We start from the raw sequence: 16,661 nt of genomic DNA, 5'->3' as shown, positions 1-16,661 counted from the left end.
GAATATTTTGAAGTGCAAGCGCCCTCAGCCGCGCGCAGCCATTGTTGACAAAGAACGATCGATGGATTTAATGAATTGGAGTGACACAGATGGTTTTATAAACATGTTATTTATGTAATGGTTGTCCTAAATCACTCTATATGTTACGTCAGGTCCGTTCTCAGCTCCTCATTTGTGTTTGTCACGTTAGCATACCTATCGTTTAGCCTGTTGCTATCGTATCGAATGATCGATGGATTTAATGAATTGGAGTGACACAGATGGTTTTATAAACATGTTATTCATGTAATAGTTGTCCTTAATCACTCTATATGTGACATCAGGCCCGTTCTCAGCTCTTTGTTTGTGTTTGTCACGTTAGCATACCTATCGTTTAGCCTGTTGTTGCTATCGTTTAGCCTGTTGTTGCTCGTTCATGACTGTTTTTGGTGTGGGATTTTGTCGAATAAATTGCCCCCCAAAATGCGACTTATACTCCGGAGCGACTTATATATGTTTTTTTTCACTTTTTGGGGCATTTTATGGCTGGTGCGACTTATACTCCGGAGCGACTTATAGTCCGGAAAATACGGTACACAAACTGTATTGCATTGATTGCCTCAAAAGTCTTTGCAACAAAATACAGTAGTAAGGTCATTGCTCAATTGAAAGGCAACACCTTCACTCATTTTTGATTCATTACTTATGTTTCAAATTATTTCACCAGCCATTAAGAGATTTTTAACGCCACATCAGTTTTTGTATATCCAAGTGGACATACATGCATTGGCCTACTACAGTTATTGTCAACTGGTGGTCCGTGGCCCTCTAGTAAACCGTGTCGGTATTGTAGGTGGTCCGCGAAATTGGAAATGAAAAATAATTGTAACAGTTTTAAAAATGAAGTTGATTTTCTATTTAGACTTGATTTATTTTTCAGCTAATTTTGTTAATCATTCACCCATTCAAATTATGTCAAATGTAGCTGAGATTCCCAAAATACACATATAGATGCAAATAGCCTGTATAGGTCTATCCTCCTTCGGTGCAAAAAATATTCCGCCAAAGCAGTGATCCCTGAGTTGCTTCTAGGTTATAATGGTGGTCCCTTGGACAAAACCAGTTGAAAACCTCTGACCTACTACATTATACATCTACATGCAGAAGTAGCTTGATAATATATAAAATACTGTTTAGGGTCTTTGTTTCTCATAAGGTGCCACATAATGGAGATCAAAGTATTATTATTATTATTATTATTATTATTATTATTATTATTATTATTATTATTATTATTATCTATCCATCCATCCATCCATCCATCCATCCATCCATCCATCCATCCATCCATCCATCCATCCATTTTCTGTACTGCTTTGTCTTGATATTATTATTATTGTATCGATATTATTATTGTTGTTGTTGATATTGTTGTTGTTGTTATCAATTGCATTAGTATCATTATTATAGTAATTGCTGTGTACTTTAGTCTTTCTTTTTTTCTACGGTTAGGGCTTATTTGTACACATATTCCAAGATTGCTGAAATATACCAAGACACGGTTTGTTCAATTTTCTGGAGCGTTAGAGCCTCACTGTATGAAGAGTTTAACCGGTTTTGTACTGCCCCCTTATGGATAAGTTGTGAGTCGCACTACTACTAACTAGTCTGGTGGCCAGAAAAGTATACATTTATAGATTAGTCTCTCAAGACTCAGTAAACTGACTCCTGATTTAAAGATAAACAACTCCCAAAGTCTACTGTTATCAAAGCTAAAAGAAAAACCCTCTTACCCTTTGCAACAAAACAAGAAAGTTGAAGGAGGAATATCACACAGCAGCCAACTTTTGGACTGTTCTTTAGGAATTTTGTTTCAGCCACGAGATAGAGCTGAAGTATTTATAATCACTATGGTACTAGTGAATAGGATATTGACATGAACAATAAACAAATGTTCCTGTTTATTTCTTTTTACCACATAGCAATCAGAGAAGATGGCATGCCAGGAGGGAGGAACAAAAGCATCGGACCAGTTCAGGTAAAAAATTTGTCGCTGACGTTCACTGAGATTTTTCTTGTACTGTAAACAAGTATTGAGGCTGAAGCCAGGATTTCGTTGCTTGCGTAATGATGAGCAGATGAACCATTCACTTGTATATTGGAGATTCCATTGAGGAGAAATGAATTGCAATTTCAGTAGCAAGTATATTAAATATATTAAATATATCTTTTTCAGTTCTCTCTCTGCGTGGACGTGCGATTTTAATTGTGTAAACACACACTCGCGCACACACACACACACACAGACACACACACACGCACACGCGCGCACACACACACACTCACTCACATTTTCTTCTTTCTCTCAAGGTCCCTCTCATTGTGTGACAGTGGCCTTGCTCCTGAACATTTGAGTGAAAAGTACTGTTGTGGTAGTACATGCTAATTAACGGAATTGAGCTACTCTTTGCTTTTGGTCAAAAGGACATTATTTAAATTCCCCCCAGGCCCAGAAGTGTCACTATGTTCGTTTTAGATCACGGAGGAGGAGATTGAGCGCATCATGTCAGGCCAGGAATTCAAGGAAGACGCTCCAGAGCACACATGGGGTAACAACGGTGACAGCGACCACAGCTCTCCCAGCAATGGAGCTTCGGAGGGCAACCAGCCGTCACCTGCCTCCACGCTGTCATCCAAGTGAGTCGCTTGTCTCATCCACTCCACTGCACATCATCTATGAGATAATGAGCCGGCCCTGACAGACTAATACCTCATTCATCTCTGCAAGACTTGAATTAAAGTATTCATTGCATGAAGAATACCGTCGCTTGCAGCTCTTCTGGCATGGTGATGACATCAAACAGAAAGAAATCACTCCACTATCAGTGCTTCTTGTAATGAAGAAGCGTGCATCGTCTATCTTTCCTCAGCAAGGACAAATAACGTCTAGGTCCTTGCCCGAGGACATTTATTTTTGCCCCATTTTATATGGAATGCTTTATCTACTCATCTTTGCAGCTGATAGCTAATCAGCGAGTATCGTCTTTGTCTTATCAAATGTAACGTAAGATAAAATGGGGCGGAATACCAAAATTCCAAAGCGGAACACACCATGGGATGCAGGTACAGTACCCATGTACACTTTTGTATTCGGTGGAACAGATACCAATCACCTCGAGAAAAAAATTAAATACAAGAAGCATGAACAAAAGTTATATACATAATTACATACTTTTGTGGTGAATACTCAAATATGAACTCGTCAGTACAGTTGAACATATATTTGGTTAACTTGGTCTTTGCTTTTCACAGTCGCTCCATCGAGATGATTGGCTATACCGCAGCTCTCAGAGATCAGTACATCAACACCTCTATGTCAACACACTACCAGCTCCTGCCACACCTCTTCAGTTATGCTGCCCAGTCTGGTCTGCTGGCCCCCCAGCCTCGCAGCCTTTACCCACAGTCCCATCCATTGGTGTTGCAGTTGGTGGCAGCAGAAGACCTGGCCCCGCTGACCACCCCGATGCTCATAGAAGATGGGTGAGAACACCAAAGCTTGAATACACTTCCCTGCTCAAAACTATCAAAATCTATTGTGTGTCTAGTGTGTGTTCTGTTTTTATTCCATAGATGAGTCAAGGTTTACCACTTTTCTCATACACTTGAGATGGAACAGGTTGATGAAGTCATTTACATATCTGCCCTAGTTTTGATCAATTCCCTGCAGCTAACAATGCAAACTATTTTGGGGAGGTTCCAACATGCCTATGCCTGAATATACAAAGAATTTCAGGCATGGGTAAATAATTCCCTTGAATTCCGCAATCTTGCAGACAGTCCATCCAGAAGAATGAAAGAAACTGAGATAGGCAGATTTTTTTTTTCAGAATCGATAACAATAAAATTAGTAGTCAAGGAAGCCGATAACTTGGCGCTGGAAAATATACACAGGCGTCTAAATAGATACAAACTCCAATACTTAATTTGTCTTTTCAGCAAAATATATATTGCTATTTATTATATATATATATACTATATATAAATATATATATATATATATATATATATATATATATATATATATATATATATATATATATATATATATATATATATATATATATATATATATGAATGAAAGATGAAGATGAATGAAATGTATATAATAAATGTATATTTATATATTTATATGTATATAATAATGTATATATATGTATATATATATATATATATATACATATATATATGTATACATATATATACATTTACAACATAAAGTAAACACGGTTTTAAAACTATTAAATCCATTAGATCTACTTTCGGCTGTCAGATTTCTTTTTATAAAAAAGATCGGCTCCAGCATCTTTGACACTCAAACCAAAATGTATAAAATGTATTGAAAATTTTCAAAAAATGTTTTATTCTCACTCAACCGTTACAATGGAATTTACATGAGCAATGATTTTCCAGCAAACACTGAGATGTGCGTGTCGAGCCGCTGGTGAAAATATTTTTCCCCGAGTTGCGGACACCAAAATCGGCGCCTCCATGAGAGTTGTGATTGTTATTATTTTTCCATCAATTCTTGGATCTCTTAATAGTAAAGGTCCTCGTACACACGTGAAACACACTGCTATTGTAGGCAGGCTGAATGGCGTGCATCGATGTCGCATTGTAATCAAAGTAGGATCGCAAATGTCTTATTAAAATCACTTTGCCACTTTTTGCATCTTGTCTGCATTGAAAATGCAGTCATGATGCGAATTTGGTGAACTACTGCTATATTCATGTGATTATTGTACTAGTAAGCCCACCGTGCCCAGTGTGCACTTGAAGACAGCGGGGTGCGCTGTTTCGCTTAAATAGGTCAGAATAAACCTTAAATTTATTTCTGCTAGACATTATTGGATATTATATATATGTTTCCTCTGTCAAAAAATGTCCGGCTTAACTTTCTTCTAGTCCAATCCATTAAAAATTTCTGGGTACATCTCTGGATTAATCAACAAGAGTTGTCGTAAATTGTCGATGAATATGTAAATCGCGGCATATCACATTAGCTCTTAAAATAACCATCATTAGCTTATAGCTTGTTTCTTTAAAGAATGTACAAATGAATGATGAAGACATTTAAGATGGTTGTATATCCAACTTTGATTAAACTTTGTTGCTTGCACTCAAAATCCTGTCGTTTATGGATAATCTTAAATTGAAGGCAATATTGTCACCTTATTATTTTCAGCGGCGGCTCCGTGGCACACTGGTTATCACATCCGCCTCACAGTTAGGAAGGTGCCGGTTCGATTCCACCTCCGACCCTCCCTGTGTGGAGTTTGCATGTTTTCCCTGTGCCCGCGTGGGTTTTCTCCAGACACTCCGGTTTCCTCCCACGTGAATGGTAGGCGGATTGAGCACTCCAAATTGCCCCTCGGTGTGAGTGCGAGTGTGGATAGTTGTTCGTCTCTGTGTACCCTGCGATCGGCTGGCAACCGGTTCAGGGTGTCCCCTGACTACTGCCCAATGACTGCTGGGATAGGCTCCAGCACACCCGCGATCCCCACGGGGGCAAGTGGTATAGAAAATGGATGGATGGATGGATGGGTTATTTTTAGCTCTACCAGCTCAGTGACCTTGCGGTAGAGTGTCCACCCTGAGACTGGAAGGTTGTGGGTTCAAACCCTGGCCCCTGACTACTGCCCAATGACTGCTGGGATAGGCTCCAGCACACCCGCGATCCCCATGGGGGCAAGTGGTATAGAAAATGGATGGATGGATGGATGGATGGATGGATGGATGGATGGATGGATGGATGGATGGATGGATGGATGGATGGGTTATTTTTAGCTCTACCAGCTCAGTGACCTAGTGGTAGAGTGTCCACCCTGAGACTGGAAGGTTGTGGGTTCAAACCCTGGCCGGGTCATACCAAAGACTATAAAAATGGGACCCATTGCCTCCCAGCTTGGCACTCGGCATTAAGGGTTGGAATTGGGGGGTTAGATCACCAAATGATTCCCGAGCGCGGCACCGCTGCTGCTAACTGCTCCCCTCTCCCCCAGGGGATGGATCAGAATCACACGGGGATGGGTTAAATGCAAAGGACAAATTTCACCACACCCAGATGTGTGTGTGACGATGATTGGGACTTTAACTTTTAACTTTAAATGAAACCCAAACCTATACAGAATGCTGTGTTGTACTAATACTATAAAACTATCTATAAATACAAAAAGAATGACACCGTAACCTGTGTGTGCAGACATGACTGTCCCGATGTCAGAAATAAAATCAAGCATCAGCCACATGCTCTCTTTTCAGATTGTCGAGTGTCCACAATGTGATCCAATGAAAGGCAGGTTTGCATCATAAAGGACTCGTCGACCTTTAAATTAATTATTGACAATTTTGATCATCAATGTAGTTGTGACTGGCAAACCTGTTTAGAGTTTAGCATTAAAAGTTTATTGAGTTTTAAGGGTACAACAAAATTGAGAGATGTTAGTCAACATTTAAAATGCTATGTAAGTGTTTGGGGATTTTAGTTTGTATATTTATGCTTTGAAATCTTTATAAAGGCTATTCTAATGGAGCACCGTTTATTTTCTGAAGTTCGGGATTCATGACCGGCTTGGTCCCAATCGCTGTGGATAGTAAGGAATTACAACCTCATGCAAGAAGCAATAAACCATTTTTTATTTTTGAGCATATGGATTACACAAGCATGACAAAGCAGAAAGACTTATGTGTTAGTGTGCCGAAACGGTCCGTTGGACAGACTGAGAATTTAGTCTCCACTTGACACAGATGCGGGCGATTACAGGGATGGACGGACGAATAACCACTTCAATCAATTCGTCATTTTATTTAACTTTGTCGTCCCTCGTCCTTCGTCCGCAAAATGGGTGTCCCGGACCGTTCCATCCATGGGACAGAATGGCCACCTCTGGTATTCACATTCTTGAATGTGACTCGTATTGTTATTTTCTAATGTAAACCAGATATGGTTAAAGACACACAGACATTTTCGCTATTAAATGTGTTTAAAATGATTCCTCTCCTCTATATTTATTTTTGTACCTAAGCTACAAGGTAACACAGGTGGAGCTGTTTGCCTTGCTGTGCCGCCTGGCAGATGAGCTACTCTTCCGTCAGATCTCATGGATCAAGAAGTTGCCTTTCTTTTGCGAGCTCTCCATTGAGGACTACACCTGCCTGCTGGGCTCCACTTGGCAGGAGCTCATCCTACTCTCATGTCTCACAATCTACAGCGCGCAAATCTTTGGCGACCTGGCAAATGTCACGGCCAAGTACACACCATCTGATGACGAGCTGCAGGGGTGAGCGGTTGTGAAAATTACAGCATGCCAACCCTTTAGTTTCAGTCCATGTGTTTAATGTTTGTTTTTCAGTTCTAGCCAATGACTCAAAAGTTATCAGTTTCATTTTAACTACTCTTTAAATAATTGAGTACAGCTAACGTGTTAGCTGTTAAGCTTACATACTGTAACAAACCCAGAGCTATGAGTAGTGTAGTGTACTGTATTTATTGATTTACTTCACAGCAGAGACAATTTTAGCATTAGAGGTTTATGGGCACAGGCAGTTTCACACTGAATAGTGCTGCACGGTATAGGTTAGCATGGGGGCCAGGTGGGATGCTTCATATTTGAACGCTCAAAAACTGTGCAGGTACCCACGCGCACTGATATTAAGCAACACATAAAAAAACATGTATACCACTGCAGGTGTTAGGTAAATTTTGAGCATTTTTCCCTATAGTTCCACTTCTATTTGCTTGTGCATGTTTGGGTCACGATCATCAAACGCCAGCTGCACCAAATAGACCTTTTTAACGTGGCAATTGTTAATTAAGTAAAGGTTTGTCACTCTGTGTGCTCCCTTTGTTGTCCTCCACACCGCTTTTCTAGTGCTCAGGCTGTTTACATAATGACAGTACAAGTACAATTGTTTTTTTTCCAGTGAAAGTATGGTCACAGAGTTGCATAATAATAATAATAATAATAATAATAATAATAATAATAATAACAAATTAAGTGTAAACACTGAGTTGTGTTTACTGTTCTGTAAAAGAGTGCTGGGTACTCAAAGCATGTTACAAAATTTCAAACTCAATACTAAGCAGTGTTTTTACCATATAGTGTTACAAACTTTACGAGGGGTTTTGTGATGACTATTAGAGTTTAATCAAAAGCCCTGTAAGAGATGCACATGAGTATCAAACAAAGAAGAGAGCAACAAATAAAGCAGATAGCAATAGCAATAAATGTGTTGAGTAAGAAATTAATAATAATAATAATAAATAATAATCATCAAGTAATAAATACACAATTGAAGGTCAATTGTTATCTTTTTATTAGGTGCAGTAGCTTGTTCTTTTTGCAGTCATTTAAAATAGTTAGTTTTAGACTTAGACTTAAGTCTAAGATTTTTTTTTCCACCTATTCGACATATTCTAAAAGCTTGTTCCACTACATTCATTAGACATTTTATTCCTCGAGTGCCTGTGCTTGCCTCATCGTAGTGGGGGGGGGCTATGTTTATAATAACATTAGCTGTCAGATTTCCAAATACTGTAATAGCCAACCAATAATTTCCGTATATTTAAGGTAGATATCACAACTCTCCCAGATAGCCAGACGTTCTAGTCTGTTAATTCGACTGTACATATATCTCCAAAACGGTTTCTGATTCCCCGTATCACTTTAAGGAAAAAACACTTGGAATGGGGCCAGCGAACCAGTCCATGGATAGGAGGACTCCCCAATACAGAGCAGTGGCAAACACCATCTGTTTGGCATGTGATGTTATGTCTCTCAGTATTGGTAATAAAAGATGTGTGTGGGGGTTTGGCTGTGTGTAAATCATGCTGGAATTATCTAACCTCATGACACACTTCCTCTTAATATGCTGTTCAGAGCCACACTGATACCTCAGTTTGTAGTCTGGTGTTATAGCTGTGAATTTAAAGGGGCAGCTCCTACTTTTAATTTTAATCTGATGAACTAGGACCTACAAAGAATATATGACGAGGTGAATTTAACTTACATATTCTTATGCACTGTCAAACATTAAAATCATTAGGTATCAGGTTTAGAAAAAATGTTGTAGTATTTTACACACGGTTTGTGGAAATAGGCCTTGCATGAAATTGTCTTTGTTATTCCTCAGTTTCAGTGAGGACGGCATGGAGGTGATGGAGAGGCTGATTTATCTATTTCGTAAATTCCACCAGTTGAAGATCAGCAATGAGGAGTATGCCTGCATGAAAGCTATCAACTTCCTAAACCAAGGTACCAGAGCAAACAGTATTACTCTTATTTTTTTCTTTGCATCTGTGCTATATTTCTTATATCCGTGCTTTGCTTTGCATTCCTGCAGATATCAGAGGTCTGTCAAACATCTCTCAGCTTGAGCAGCTGAACAAGCGCTACTGGTATGTGTGTCAGGACTATACTGAGTATAAGTACCCGCACCAGCCCAAACGCTTTCCTGAGATCATGATGTGTCTGCCAGAGATCCGCTGTATAGCAGGTAAGACTGAGAATGAGTACAACTAGTTTTTTTTGGGGGGGGGCATAGATGTTCGATTGAATTCACAAGTGTAAGGCAAGAAAAGGAAACCATCTTATTATTTGGTTTCCATATTCTTTTTGCCCCAAATCCTTCAACTTAGCCTCATTACCCAGTTGTTTTGCTATGTTATGCAGTTATGAGCAAAAGGCAAGCTAAACCAGTTGCATGTGTTTTCAGGGAAGCTGGTCAATGTTCCTCTGGAGCAGCTCCCCCTCTTATTCAAAGCAGTCTTGCACTCCTGCAAATCCAGTCTTACCAGCTACAGGACCGGCTCGTCACCTTGTGTGACCACCTCCTCTGGAAATTAGACCTCCCTGACCCTGACCCCCCAAGGCAAGGGACTGGTCTCACCTCTAATGAATGTGACAAGCAGCTAGTTTGTTTTTTTATTACCTTTTCTTTTAGTATTTATTACAACGACAGAGCTGAATGTATGCTGATTTACACTGTGCACATGCTTCTGTAGAAAACAAATGCTCATAGATGCATTGGTCTTTGGAGTTTACAAGTGTGTATCCAGTTTGCTCAATGTGTCCGTGTTGCCATTGTTAGAGCTAGACTAAAAAAAATAATAAGAGTTTATTTTATTCAGATGGGGGAAGACACGTGACAAGTCTACCTCAGGAAGAACTTATTGCTATTTTCGTGGTGTTACTAAAGAGTTGCCCAGCCTTACACAAAATTCCAGTGGATGCTTCGGCACCTCAATCAGAGTCTGGATGTTCAAAGAAGCTGTGCAAATCAAACATTAAGAAATTATGTTTTATTACTCGGAAAATACTAGATGGTAGAAAAGATCAGCTACTTTAGCTGCATGGACTCTTGGACATTCTGCTTATGGGAGGCGTAACATTCCATGAGTGAAGGTGACAGCTATTTGGATCAGTGGGATCTTCATAGAAAAGGAGAATACGGGTATTTTTTACAATCATAGACTGGGGAAGTAAGGTTTTATTGCAAGGGTAAGGGAGGATAGCTAGGTTTGCTGTTTGCTTTCTTCTTTTGTTTTATTTTATTATTATTTTTTTTTTTTTTGACCAAAGTATTATGCAATGCTTTTCTCAAATGCCCATTGATGGGTATGGAGCTGATAGCTCAGCAAAACATTTCTTGTCAATGAAGGATAAGTATAAGAAATGAATCAATCTTAGTCCGAGGGGCGATCCTCTGATGTACAGATGAGCACATTGCCAGATTTCCTCTGAAATGCTGCTAAACCTGCACCCACATATGCATTCAACCAAAAGGATTTAATAGCATTTGGGTGGAAACTAACAATTGATCAGCAATTGAATAATTTCATGAGGTCGTTGTCATGAAGATACCGCGATGCCCATCGGCCTAGCAAAGACATTTGCAATTAGACTTTTATCAGGTCCTGTTGAGTCCAATCATGTTTTTGCACAGAGCCAAAACTAGAAGAAGATTAGATTAGACCTGAACCAAACTCTGTCTCAGGTAACGTCTAACTGGTTCACAGTGAGTTTGGTTGACTCCACGGACTAGGAAATTAATGTTTTTGTGCTGAGTCAAGTTCAGCCACAAAGATTGCAGATAATCATTTTAAGATGTGGTGATATGATTTTAGTGTGATTGATTTGGATTAGAGCATCGACTAGATCTCTGGCCCTTGCTCTCTGTGACGGATATGCACATTATTGTCGCAAATGGTCTTTCATTTTTTAACAGCTCGAGCATTTTCTATGGTGCCTCCAGTTTTGAGCAGTTTGATTGTGTGCAAACCATTTGAAATACAGGCAAAAATGCAGTCATTGCAACAACTCTCTTTTTTTTGCACACATGGGTGACATTCAGAGACCTGACCTCGGCCACTGCCCACCCAGTGTGTTCCTCTCTCAGGCCCCTACTGGCCTGGATCGAAACAGGGTAAAGTGAGTGTTATGTATTGCATTCAGGAGTTACTCCAGCGACTGTGCTGATGTGCTTGTTGTGGTAGTAAACATAGTTGTCAGGACATAGATAGTCCTCTGTAGGAAAATTGTTTCCACCTCATTTGCGTGATGGTCACCCCGCCCCTTCGTGCAGGTGAGAGTGGATGTAGTTTGAAAGTGAAACATATAGGGAGTGGGCAGTGATTGTTCCTCTTTCAGCATTTGTGACGAGCAAAGCGAGAAGCAGTCGCATTCCCGGACTGCTCGCTTGTCCCACTGCTGCCCTTTTTAGCCACACCTCCTGTGCAGTGTTTCTCTTTCAAATGCTTCAGTTCTCATTTCATCTTTTAATTTTCTTTTTACATTTTCATGTACAGTACTTATGTAGTGATTTTTGAATGTTTTGGGCTGTTGTCATTTTTCTCACGTATTAATTGTCTTTTTTTTAGTGAGGCTAAATCCTCATTTTCTGTTTCTTAACTTTTTTGTGGACATGGTTTAAGACTCATTCCCTTGTGCACAGCAGTTTACAAAAGTGTTACTCAGGTGATGTGATGTCAGACACATTTTATGCGACAATACTGACATCTCGTTTCATCAAGTTGTATGTTTTACTTAAGATTCAAAATCAGGTGTTGTGGGATCACTTAGGATTCCAGTCTGGTGTCATCTTCCATTTTCTACAGCGGCAAAGTTATTTCAATGCAAGTGATCGTTTCACATTAACTCCAGTGCAAGCCATGACGATAGAGTCCGCAAATTGCTTTAGATTTTGCGGCAATAGTTAATGTAGATAGATCCTGAGATTATTTTGTGAGTGACGTCCGTTTTTTGGCCTCATAAGAACAATCCCCCTTGTGAGTCTCTGTTAACACCTTTAAAGTGAGCGCACATTTAGCATGACGATAATTCGACCCAGTGCGCCACCGACCAGGCGGCTCGGTGGCGCCCTGGGTAGCATGTCCGCCTCACAGTTACGAAGGTGCGGGTTCGATTCCACCTCCGGCCCTCCCTGTGTGGAGTTTGCATGTTCTCCCTGGGCCCGCGTGGGCTTTCTCCGGGGCACTCCGGTTTCCTCCCACATCCCAAAGACATGCTTGTTAGGCCGATTGAAGACTCCAAATTGTCCCTAGGTGTGAGTGCGAGTGCGAAGGGTTGTTTGTTTCTGTGTGCCCTGCGATTGGCTGGCAACCGGCTCAGGGTGTCCCGCGCCTACTGCCCGATGACGGCTGGGATAGGCTCCAGCACACCTATCCTAAGTGTGGGGACTAAGCGGTACAGAAAATGGATGGATGGATGGATGGATAATTCGACCTGTTGTGAATGGCGGATTTATGGCAAATTTGGAGTTTGTGATCTGACGCGAACCACTCATTTTCTACTACTTGAGCTCAGGGACTTGGAAACGTCATTGTTTGATGTGTCATGTTAAATGCAAAGTATATCTCTTAACTGCACTAACCTGCATCGGCAGTCACAGAGACCTTTCAGCAGAGTAATACTGATGCAGTTGAAGAAGAAGAGAAAAATTCAGGGTGGCCAACAACAGAGGCGCTACCAACTCTCTTCTCTCAAAGTAACTTCAGGAATGCATTGAACATCACACACATCAGAGATCTGACTGTAGGAAAAAGATCTGAAGGGAGATTTTTCCTTTCATGTAGCATCCTGCTACTTAACTCAAATAACTCATCTCCACTACTTTACTGCCAATTTCTGTCGTAATCTAATTCACGATAATGGATTGCTCCTTTATTTTTATTTTTTTTGAACACAAAGAAAATGTCATTTGTAATATCTGTGCTGAAACTACCTCTTTGTCATCATTTTACTTACACTACAAATAGGTGATTTTTTTTGTCTTATTTATTGGACTCATTGCTTACATTTTCATAGTTTGTCGCTTATCTCACCCAGTGACCTCAGATTTATAAAAGTGCTTCGAACCTGATTATTGTAACTTTTTAAGCATGTTGCTGCATGTTGCTCTCTACCTCACACTTGCTGCTGTTTATCTCGATCAGCCGCTAATTTTCCCTGACCTCTGGCTGGAACACAACAAATATTTTAATCTCTATTATCAGGGATCCTCGTTTATGCAACCCTTTTGTTTCATTTTGAATTAGGGTCATCTTTTGTTTCACTTCTGCCCTGTTATCGTGAATCCAAAACCAAAGATGAAAGAATGTCCATGACAATGTCAGCCTACTGATTGTTATTCACATGAAGCATTATCGCTGTCCTCATGCAATGCTTTATTTTCCTGTGTTGACATTTTTTTTTTAAGCAGCTTGCTAGCTTGTGAATAGTGGTTGGATGTGTATATACATGATATTCAACACGTCACGCTATGCCTGTGTTTTTTTTTTGTTTTTTGTTTTTTTAGCTAAATGTTAACCATTCAAGGTAACAGTGTTCACAATGTGGCTGCTTATCATATCTGATGCTGCTTGTGATCGATTATCAATCAGGGAATGTAACTGTGGTCGCGCTGACATCTACTTGTGTTTACATGCTTCCGCTCAGTCGGATGACCCTGGCACTATGGCACGAGACTACTGCGGTTTTATCATTGGGTTTGGACTCATGCGGGCTTCTGAATTGAGGCTGCAACTTTACTCACTGATAATGATATTAACATGATATAATAAGGAGAGGCTAATAACGAAGGGCCCTGTTATGATTTTTAGTCTTTCTGACTGCTCTGTGTAACTGCAGAGATCATTTTACTCTGTATTCATTGCCACAAAGTTATCACCATTTAAATGTATCGTTTTCTCTTGGTGTATGCTTAATATGCAGTTGAATTTGCCTGTCATACATTGTTTGCTGTGTCTTCATGTAAAATGTGTCCATCTCCAGTGATGCAACAAATTCATAGCCTGTTTACAGGAGCACAAGGTGAGGTGAATCTGGGGTTGAAGTGAATAAGAATTGAAAAATGAAATATCTCAGGGAATACATTGATTTACCCACTGTTGTTTACTGTGAACAGACAATTGAAACTGCTTCGTGTTTTTTTTCTTCAGAAATCTTGTCTGCTCTTGTTACTTTAACTACCTGTGAAGAATGTGATCCATTATGTGTTAAAAGCATGTTTAGAATGTGTTAGGAAATGAAAACCAAATAAATGTGAATGTTATGCAAGCATACCCACGCTGTCCTTGATTTTTCTGTTCATTCCATTTATTTTAGTCACAGAAAGGAATATACTGGCAACTGATTAGATGCTGCGCTGATCCAATGTTCCTGAACCTTTTCTAAACAGAGAGTGGAGAACTGAAAGCTGAATGGAAAATAAGCACTTTTTAGTCCATCACCTCTTTTTAAACACAAATATAGATTTTAAAAATTTTAGATGATTTCTGAAATATTGACCACTCACTCCCCTCAACGAGGGGGGAAAAAAATCCTCTTTTGTGTTCTTACTGCTCTTGTCATCTGTAGCATGTGGCACGCTGTGCATTTGATGTGGGACTTATGTGGAGACCAACTCCATCCATGACTATCACGTCATCAATATAGAAATCATCAATGCAGTACAATACAAAAATACAATGTTACCGGAAATTTTCAATAAGTAATCTGGATCGAATCTGTTTATTTGACAGTATTTCAAACACCTTTTAAATAAACTCAAACTGTTCCAGATACTAGAGCAGGATTACAGAGTGTCCTTGATTAGGTCAACTACCAGGATTCATCCCACTTGTATTTTTACCCTTCATCTGTTTCTATTTCTATTGCTATTCTATTTCAGCACGGCGTAATGGTTTGAGTGACTTCTTTTAGACCAGTGGTTCTTAACCTTGTTGGAGGTACCGAACCCCAACAGTTTCATATGCGCATTCACCGAACCCCTCTTTAGTGAGAAATGAAATACGTTTTTTTCCAAGCCATAGATATGTTGTTTTTACTGGTGCACAAAATAAGGCGTGCATGAACATCACCTTGTTCAAAGCACAAAACCAACACAATGCATGAACTCACAACAAATTACATACATACGTGCAAATGTGTGTGACTTCTGCTGTTGCTTTTGAGAGATGACTTCTGACATGCGTCATCACAAACTTACAAGAAAAGTCATGTGTGTCCAGACCTCCATGGGGAAGGCTCTGCCGAACCCCTGAGACAGACTCACCGAACCCCTTGGGTTCGATCGAACCCAGGTTAAGAACCACTATTTTGGACAAAAAGCTTTTCTCAATTTTCTTTAAAAGCAATTCAAAGTAGCTTTAATTCAAATGCCTGGTGATCATGTGAAAATGTTTCTCTACCGTAAATTTCGGACTATTAGCCGCTACTTTTTGCTCAAATTTTGAACCCTGCGGCTTATAGTCCGGTGCGGCTTATCTATGGATTTTTTCCATGATTTTTGTGATGACTTGATCACTTTTATACACTCGTAAAAAGGCTGTGGATCGCTGTTGTGCGGCACCGCTTTGCTGGGCGGAGGGATATATGACACAGACACTGGGGAGAAAAGTGGTGTGTTGATCGTATGTCCATCCGCCGGGCAAATAGTGCCGTATAATTCACACAAAGAAGCGACGGAACGAGATCAAGACGGACATTACTGAAAGGAAGCTTTTATACATAAACCGTCATTATGGGGGACAAAAGAAATGCATATTATACCGCTTTTAAGTTAAAGGCAGTCGATTTGGCCCATTGTTGATGACATCGTTTTGCATCACCCTTTTCTTTCTTTATTTCCCAGTCACGTCTACTCTGGAGCTATACATGTAGCTCGCTAGTTTAATGTAACTTAGCGCTTCGTGCTTGAACAAAATTGGCATGAACACACCCTCATCATGGAAAATGCTAGAAGAAATGCCTAAAAGCGACGACCAAAGATATACTGAGAAAGTGTGTGGCAATGGATATCTAACGCTATTCCAATCGGACACTGAGGAGGAATACTGGTTTCAGTACACAGGAGGAAGATGAAGATGGCTCTTTTACTGGTTCTTTTTTTTACTTTTACTGGTATGTTTTTCTAACCAGCCCTCTAGGTGCTGTGTTACCGTGTTGCTGCAATATTACTGCCGCGTCACAGGCAGCATTTGGAAAGAAATGTTAAGGTATGTTGTTAAAACTTTAAAAAGGCTTTCTGTGTACCGTCTTTCTTTGTAAATAACTCGCATGCACACTTCCGTGTTGCTGCGGTACTACTTCTGCGTCACAGGC

The 16,661-nt window shown here is 39.9% G+C and overlaps 1 protein-coding gene across 4 annotated transcripts in view; it reads left to right on the top strand.

Moving 5' to 3' along the window:
* Nucleotides 1–14,620, top strand: part of nr6a1a (nuclear receptor subfamily 6, group A, member 1a) — a 125,651-nt gene extending 111,031 nt beyond the window's left edge. For all 4 annotated transcript variants that reach the window (XM_088376087.1, XM_088376086.1, XM_088376088.1 and 1 more), the window contains 7 exons: nucleotides 1,962–2,017; nucleotides 2,516–2,676; nucleotides 3,292–3,522; nucleotides 7,065–7,319; nucleotides 9,172–9,293; nucleotides 9,382–9,534; nucleotides 9,754–14,620. In XM_088376087.1, coding sequence (XP_088232213.1) covers nucleotides 1,962–2,017; nucleotides 2,516–2,676; nucleotides 3,292–3,522; nucleotides 7,065–7,319; nucleotides 9,172–9,293; nucleotides 9,382–9,534; nucleotides 9,754–9,884 — 1,109 coding nt within the window. In that variant the 3' untranslated portion in view covers nucleotides 9,885–14,620. The remainder of the gene's footprint in view (nucleotides 1–1,961; nucleotides 2,018–2,515; nucleotides 2,677–3,291; nucleotides 3,523–7,064; nucleotides 7,320–9,171; nucleotides 9,294–9,381; nucleotides 9,535–9,753) is intronic.
* The last annotated feature ends 2,041 nt before the right edge of the window (nucleotides 14,621–16,661 follow it).

This window comes from Syngnathus floridae, chromosome 5 (assembly GCF_059516105.1).
Source record: "Syngnathus floridae isolate MCC-2025c chromosome 5, RoL_Sflo_1.0, whole genome shotgun sequence".
Lineage (NCBI taxonomy): Eukaryota > Metazoa > Chordata > Actinopteri > Syngnathiformes > Syngnathidae > Syngnathus > Syngnathus floridae.
This window is presented reverse-complemented; position numbering and strand designations above follow the sequence as displayed.